Genomic DNA, 8383 nt, shown 5'->3' with positions numbered 1-8383 from the left:
AAGCCAGAGAAAAAGGATTTTTGTATGAAAGGCCTCATATCCCTATGGTCCTCATACGGACACCACATGACAACATCCATCTATAGGTCATCTAGTGTCTCCTTGATCGGAAGGGCAAACCTGGTACCTCTCAACGACTTCCATTTAGTGGCTATTGGGTCCTCCACAACATAATCCTTCAGCTTTGAGTAGCCAACAGTGGACAGATGCGCAAACACCCATGACTGTAAAAAATACTAATAAAAATACTAATTACAATAATAAAAAAATTAAAATACTAAAATAATTTACTTACCATGAGCAATGTCATATAACCTCCACATTGCTTGCTACTATATTGCCTCACACAGGAGAGATGGCTGTAGAGGTACACTAGTGACGGGCCTCTGTAGCATCTTCTCCTTATTGTGATAGGCCTTCGTGGGAGGGGTCGCATCCAGCAACATACAATGTCTGTTTCATGCAAACCATCTGAAAAAAATGAAAAATAAGCTAGTAATCTTTCATAATAAACAATTATATTTAACTAAGACAATAAAATTAAAAAAAACATTATGTTTGTCTAAAAGTAATAAAAAAATAAAACATACAAAGGAATCACAATTTCATTATGTGTTTCTTCAAAATGTACAATGAAATCATGATTTCATTGTATTGTTTTATAGAGCCACAATGGAATCACAATTCTGTTGTGATTTTTCAAACCCAAAAAAAATATAGCTAATGAAATTGAGATTTGTTGTGTCCAAATATAAAATGGAATCATTTTATTACCTATTTTTGCCTGGAAAAAAATATAAATAGAATTAAGATTTCATTGTAATTACATTTACAATACAATCATGATGCCGTTGACCACGAACTTGGATAAAAAAATAATACCTCCGAACAAGTTGGAGAAGGGTTAGGTTGGGAAGTGAAGGAAGAGGGTTGGAAAGGAAAGAAGTAGGGGAAGGGAAGAAGAGGTTGGGAGGAGAAGGATTCAAAAAGAGGAAGAGTGCAAAGGGAGTGGCGTGAGAAAGGGAGGTAGAATAGAGGGAGGAAAGAGGGGTGAGGAATTTAAAATGGAAGATATAATAGATTCGTTGCCTGCATATAGGAGTCAATAACAATTTTAGCAGGGATTGATAGTAATCTCTAATTGATTTTGGTCAATATACAAATGGATGATTTGGGCTTGTTAACATTTTTTGCCGAAATTTTGATTTATTTTTGGGTATATTTCTTTATGCTCCTCACAAGAATTAATTGGTACCTTTTTGTATTTGGGAAATTTCAATCTGATATGATATGTAAAACTTATGTTAATAGAAAACCAAACCGCAATTTATAAGCGTTGTGGTATTTATTAAAATTTGACTATTAGTTATTTATTTTTATTTTTTTGTTGACAGAAGAACTACTATAGTTAGATGTTTCTTTAAAAATATATATTAGTTATATGCATAATTTAATTCAGATCAAAGAATATAAACTTCAAATATCTATTATAAAATCAACATTTAGCAATACTCATGAATTCGTTTTGAATTCGTTTTAAATAAAAGATCTGCTAATTAGTGTATGAAAAAAAAGTTAGGGGTTTTTGTTTTATTTTTATGTTATTTTTATTGAAATTAAAATTTAAATTTCTTAATTGAGTTCAATTTTAAAGTTAAAAATTTCACACGGTTAAGAAATAAAAAATTAATCATAGTATTAATAACGTTCTTGATAATGATAAGTATATACAAGGCAACAAATTTATTATTTACTAGTAATTTTTTTACATAATAGTTTGTTTAAAAGATAGTATAAAATATTTTTATATTATTAGTGTATAAATAGTTCTTATTAATTTATATATGCTTATAATATTATTATATATATATATATCATAAAACAATTTTTTAATTAAAGACTATTGCAAGTAAGATTTTTCCACGTAACAATTCTGGTAACTTCTACGAATCTATAAAGCGTGTGTGATATTGTTTGTTTATACGAAGAACAAGAAACAATAAACAATGCTATCGCAGTTTTGAGATTTCTATGCGATTGGGACGAGACGCGTGGCGCAAACTTTGGTAAAATTAGTTGGCGTGTCCTCTTGATAGTGTGGCACCAATACCATCAACAATTCAACATCAAATTCACCTCTTTCTTTGTCAGATGTTCCTTCCTTTCTTTTAAGACACATTCACTCCTCTCCAGCAATAGATCAGATTTTAAGTCTAACAAATATTTATAGATATATTTGTAGGTTATCTATTATCAAATTGAACTCACATTTATATTATATGAATCTCATCCTTACCATGTGTTTATTGGTTTACTGTATTGCTTATTGCTGTTATTCTTTTTTTTTTTTTTAAGATAAAAAGTTTTAGTGAATTGGATGATAGGAACTTCATGAAATCAAGATATGTTTTAAAATTTATTAAACGCTCATAAAAAATATATTTATAGATTGTGTATCAATAAAGTTTGTCAAAATGAATTTGAATTTACATTTTTATAGCATATATATAAGTCTAATTCTTATCAACTGCTATCCTTCGCGAACATAGAATAAAAGTCAAATATATAATTTTGAAAAACTAAACATTTACTAGATCTAATTAATTTAGATTAGATTTAGTCTAGTTATTGTATTAAAATATCTCAACTAACTTTAACTTAACCAAATTTGGATTAGATTAAATGGTTAGGTTGCACATATTAATTTTTTATTTTAAGATATCTTCGTCAAAACAGGGTAAATTTCTAATTATATACATATTTTTTTTATTAATTATGTTATAATAATAGTAATTATTATTATTAATTCAGAAAAAATGTTATAATTATCAACAACCTTCTATTTTGTCCTAATAATTTATATTTCTTAACAGATGAATAATTTTCTCATTACAATTATGTACTATCCAATATTTTACTAATTTTTTAATAACATATTTTCCATTAAATTTACAAATGACTTTAATTTTAATGCATCATTAGTATATATTTTTATACCAACAATCAATTAAAAATTATCTTAATTATAACTTTGAAAATAATAAAAATTAATAATTTCCAATCACATAAAATTCAAAATTAAGTAAAGAAAATACATTCAATTAAATTCCACCGGTAAATGTTAAATTAACTGATAATTGATATGCTTTGTTTGCTTTGGAAGACATTATTTTTTTATACCAATCAAAATTAGAAAGACACATATATATAGTTGGATGGAAGAACAATAGGCCATATTTCACTCCCAGAATTCTGGTTCATTTTTCTTTGTCTGAATCGAACACACGTGAGTATGTCTGATCACGAAGACCATGCAGACTACGCAGACAATGAATCCTTTGCAAAGCGTAGGTTCAGGGATAGGTCCAAGGTACGTTACCTTCAATCCATTTTCTTTATATAAAACTTCGATGCATTTTTTGGTGTTGTTCTTGAATTAGATTTTGAAATTTTACTTTGGTGATTGGCGTAATAAAATGAAATTTATATTCTAACAGAAGAATAGTATAAAAAGCACGTACAAAAATTGTATTTATAGTATCTTTGGAAACTAGAAGGAAGGAAGGAATTTTGATTGAGATGCAGAAATTATAATTATTTGCTTTTGAAAATCACATCCAAAATGTGGAACCAGACACGTTGTTAATTGGTGTAATAATTTTTGCCTTTTTTGGTTTTTCAATTTAATTTCCATGAATGGCTGCATCTGTTTTTTAATTTCATGACATGGGTTTGTTTTTGTTTTGGCTGAAAATGAAGGAGGCATTGTCCAAACAAGCCGTTAAGTTAGCCAAACAAGCTGAAGAGCATGAAAGGTTCATCAACAAGGTGGGTATATTCTTGTTTCTGATTCAGGTTTTTATTTATCAGCAAACCGTTAGTTTGTTAGTTTTGTTGGAAATGTGAGTTGGGGCCGCGACCTCTTTCCCTCCCTTCTTCCTTTCCCTTCCCAATTACTTGGCCAACCTTATATTTCCCTCTTACTGATTCATGTATTTTAGCTATGTGTTTCTTTTTCATCATCTAAGGCCATTTGGGTATGTTAATAGTGAACAAGCTTGGATTTTGATTTTTTTTTCCTTTTATGAATGTTCAGGTGACTCATCTTTTGGGGGTTCTTGGCTTTGGTTGGTTTTGCTTCATCTTTGGGGCAAGTAAGTTGATTCTGTTTGGCACAATGCATTGGTTTTTCTTTTTCTTTTTTTAAACAGATTTTAATGCCTTCTTTATTGGTTTTCATTTTTTTATTACCCTCTTTTGCCAGGGCCACAAGCCGTTCCCTTGGTATATTGTTTGTTCTATGTGGTATTTGTTCCTCTCCGTTGGATATATTACAGGTTCAAGAAATGGCATTACTATCTCCTGGTAAATGATGATATCTCAAATTTTGTATTTCAAGTTTTTTTTGCAACTATGAAACTAGAGAAATGGTAACAAGAAGCAATGGATTCTTTAACATACTCTTTTAAATTCACTCATTATTGGTTGGAATTTATTAGAAATAGTAAATTTTGTGTGGCTCTCGCTACTCTCACTCATGATTTGTGTTTTCTAATCAATTTTAACTTTGTTAAAGAGTGTGTTAGAGAGTGAATTGCTAACACTCCTCATGAAACTATTCTATATATGTCTCAATGTTCTCATTATCATAAGGATATAGGTATTAATTCCATGTGTTGCTGTAGTAGAAACCTATGTGATGAAAACTAGGTGGTAAAGTGATTTGTTCATGCATTTCAGGATTTTTGCTATTATGCCAATACAATCTTCTTGGTTTACCTCCTTTTCTACCCAAGCAATGAAAAGCTTTTCCTGGTTTGCTTTTCATTTGCTGAGGTAAGCATGTTATCCTTGATAATTTGATGTCTTGGTAGAAGAATGGTTCATTTGTCAACTTTATAACTTATTCTATAACTGTTTTGCAGGGGCCATTAGCGTGGGCTTTAATTGTTTGGCGCTGTAGCTTAGTTTTCAGTTCGGTTGACAAGATTGTCAGTGTTCTTATCCATCTTTTGCCTGGTATGTTATACCTTTATTTTTCAGTAGTCCTCTCTTTTTTTTACAAGATAATAAAATTTTGGAAAATCTTACTCTTCTTCTATGATCATTATAGACTCATGCTTTCCATTATCAATTATTGGAAATATCTGCCATTATATATATATATATATATATATATATATATATTGGGTCAGTGTGTTGTTTGCTTAGCATGCAATAGTAATTTTATGATAGAACATCTCTGATCAAATGTATCTTGCTTTGTGTTCAATTTCTATTATCTTCGTGATTTTTCTATTCAAAGTTCACAAATTTCTGGAGTAGTATTGGGCATTAGTGTTGGTTTAATCAACTAATTTTTCCGCACCTACATAGATCCTCATGTAAAAAGACAGTTTGAACTAACATTACTATTCAAGATTTTCTTGCTAGACATGGAAATCAAAAGTTTAGTAGCAGAATTCATACTTGATCAACTTTTGCAAGACTTTTCAGCGAAATAACAGAAAAATCAGGTTTCCAGGCAATAAATTTTAATCTTGAAGGTGAACAATTTTGTGGAATATTTAATATTCTATTTGTGTAGAACTCAATTCATGCTTAAATTTTATAAGAAAAAAATTAAAAAGGCTACAGATGCCAGAATGGATGCTTATCAAGGAATTCGTATTTGGGCAAAAACAATACGAAGGACCTTCAATTGATATCATCTACACCAAATCAAAACACATTAATATTTTGATCTTTTTTTTATACTTCTGTTCATGCCACAGACTCGCAGTGTTGCTACTCGCTACCCCCCTCCCCATGAGAAAAGAAAAAAAAGAAACCCTCTATGCTGAGGCTTTTTTTATTTCTTTGTTGTTCATCTCTACTATAGTAGTGATTCACCAAGTCTTATATCTTCTGTTTCTTGTATGACTTGCATCTATTTTCAGATGTCTTCATTTCTTGATCTGTGCCTGTATGATTTAATATCTGTTGGATATAAAATCATTAACGAGCCTTCCTCTGACAATATCCACCTAAATCCATATATTAAATCACTATATTTTATCCTGTATATTATGAAAATATGTAATTTTAATACTTGTTTATCTGTGGAATAGCTTGAACTTCTACTTAGGCATCACAACATTAGAGATGCTACAATTGGACTGGACTTGTGATAGACATGTCAACTTTATGTTTCTTGCTGCATCCATTTTGGTTTTTATTATGCTTTTAATTCAATAGATTTTTTCTTCAGGATTGGTTTTCTTTACCATTCGATGGTGGAATCCTGCAACCTTTGAAGCCTTGCGACCAGTGGGAACAGCTAGAAGATCTACATGGCCTTACATCGAAGATAAATCCTATCTCTGGATGTGGCTGTTTCTGGTTCCCTTAGCAGTTTATATTCTCTGGCAGGTTCTATACTTCCTCATTGTTAACGTCTTGCGCCGACAACGGTTTTTAAGAGATCCTGAAGTCATGACTTCCTACAGGTAACTAGTGAGCATTCCTACAGGCTTTATAGAGTGGTGGTTGATCATTCTTTGACATTTCTCATTTTATTGACTTAACTGTTTGTTTCATAGGGAACTCTCCAAAAAAGCTCAGAAAGCAAACAATATTTGGTGGCGTTTAAGCGGCTTACTTGGGGATCAAAATCGCTTGTTAATGTACATTGTGCTTCAAGGCATATTCACTGTGGCAACCACTGCTCTGACTGTTCCCATATTCTTGTCATATGAATTGTCTGTAGTCTTCCAATTGCTGAAGATTTCTGCGTCGGTGTGGAATGGGGGAAGTTTCCTAATAGATGTGATGCCTAGGCAGGTAATTCTCAAGGAGAAAAAGAAATCAGAGATGCAACCTGTTCAAAATAAAAAAGATCAGTGATAGATGGTGATGGAAAGTGGTAGGTAGTTCAACTATTCTTGAGGCATCTTGATTTCATGATATGAGTTAATTATCCATTTAGTCATACTATCCTAGTCTTACTGGGTATACCAAGGGAGTGTAGCTCAGTTGATTGGTTGAACAGGTTGAACAGGATGGGTGAGTTGTTGTAAACTCCTTGGTACTTGTGTTTGATTCCTATGGATCACACAAAGTCTTATTGTGTATTATAAGATGACCCCACATGTTACCAATCTATGGTCCTCTAAATGCAAATGAAGTGGAATACACCAATGCATATTCCCTGTGCATTTATTCAAATAGACACTTTGTAGAACAAAGTCTTATACGATGATATCTTGCTATAGTTTTATCTTCACCTCTAATTAGTAATTTCAGTGTGCTTTAGTGTTTCGACTTTTTTTGAGATACTAACAAATTTTAGTGCACATGTCCTTACGGCTTGTAATGTCCCTGCCACATATTTGTGTCCGTACAAAAGTTGCTTCAAAATCTACAAGGAAATTGATATCGATATAATCAGATCCATCTTGAAAATCTCATCAATGTGTGGGAGGTCAAAGAGTTTCATTCATGAGGGCAAATTTCATAACTTCTGGCTAGAAAATGGCATTCTCCCGAGTATTAATCCTCCTTAGCTTAAAACATGGTTTATTTGAAGATGTAATCAAAATACTTTTCATTTTGATTTCAATTTCCCATAGCATACGTAGAATGAAGAATAACTTGTCATGATCTACCTGGATTCACAATCCAAGTAATGGAGATATCTCCTTTTTAATATCGTCTCTTATCATTCCATATATTTTTTTTCAAGGAAGGCAGTGAGGGAGCTGTTGTTTAAACTTGAGGACTCAAATCTCCAAATGCTCCTTTATATTGTTCCATCATGTGAGTATCATATAGATGTGGTAACCTTTGAAATGAGTTTATTGCCAGTATAGGTCTGCAACAAAGGTGTAGAGGTTACATTAATCACTAGTTTCTACTTTCATTAAAATAAAACAAAAAATTGAGCATTAAAAGAGATAGTTATCTTGCATAGATTTCTGTAAATATTTTTTTAGAAAAAAACAAGGAAAAACTATTCATTTGGTTGCTACTTTTTATATTGGCACACATTATGCACAAATTTTATCTTTAATACTTAAAAATTTATCCATTTTAGTTCATTTATAAACACTCTTTGATCCCTTTTGGTCCATATGTTATACAAACTTTCTCTTTTGGTCAATACTGTTATACAAACTTTAACTTTAAATCCTTGTTATTTTGTAATGACAGAAATCAAAAGGAATTCGAATATACTTGTATAGAGATTAAAAAATATAATTTTTACCTAGATAAAGATTGTACAACTATAAAGACTGACTAAATAAGTAATTTTTCTATAAAAAAAAAACAATTACATGGAAACAATCGGTTCACTTTTTTTTTATAACATTTCGTTTTTTCATTGGAAGGAAATTACGTATAC

The 8383-nt window shown here is 30.9% G+C and overlaps 1 protein-coding gene across 4 annotated transcripts; it reads left to right on the top strand.

Moving 5' to 3' along the window:
* Nucleotides 1-3209: 3209 nt before the first annotated feature.
* On the top strand, nucleotides 3210-8050 carry LOC100789773 (glycerophosphocholine acyltransferase 1). 4 transcript variants are annotated; one of them, XM_041009649.1, is made up of 9 exons: nucleotides 3210-3370; nucleotides 3760-3828; nucleotides 4097-4154; nucleotides 4265-4365; nucleotides 4741-4836; nucleotides 4926-5019; nucleotides 6251-6488; nucleotides 6582-6904; nucleotides 7728-8050. In XM_041009649.1, exons 1-8 carry the CDS (start codon nucleotides 3293-3295, stop codon nucleotides 6883-6885), a joined length of 1038 nt encoding a protein of 345 aa, XP_040865583.1. In that variant the 5' UTR covers nucleotides 3210-3292; the 3' UTR covers nucleotides 6886-6904; nucleotides 7728-8050. The 4 variants fall into 4 exon arrangements, with proteins under 4 accessions (XP_040865583.1, XP_040865581.1, XP_040865582.1 ...); XM_041009647.1 differs by having other exon boundaries at nucleotides 7724-8050; XM_041009648.1 differs by lacking the exon at nucleotides 7728-8050 and adding an exon at nucleotides 7388-7687.
* Nucleotides 8051-8383: the final 333 nt, after the last annotated feature.

This window comes from Glycine max, chromosome 15 (assembly GCF_000004515.6).
Source record: "Glycine max cultivar Williams 82 chromosome 15, Glycine_max_v4.0, whole genome shotgun sequence".
Lineage (NCBI taxonomy): Eukaryota > Viridiplantae > Streptophyta > Magnoliopsida > Fabales > Fabaceae > Glycine > Glycine max.
The sequence above is the reverse complement of the archived record's forward strand: the minus strand, read 5'-3'. Positions and strand labels throughout refer to the sequence as shown.

Coding starts and splice junctions, on each gene's coding strand:
- LOC100789773 (XM_041009649.1), top strand. CDS start 3,293: ATGTCTGATCACGAAGACCATGCAGACTACGCAGACAATGAATCCTTT. Junction 4,837..4,925: donor TTTGCTTTTCATTTGCTGAG/GTAAGCATGTTA, acceptor ACTGTTTTGCAG/GGGCCATTAGCGTGGGCTTT. Junction 5,020..6,250: donor TCTTATCCATCTTTTGCCTG/GTATGTTATACC, acceptor TTTTTTCTTCAG/GATTGGTTTTCTTTACCATT.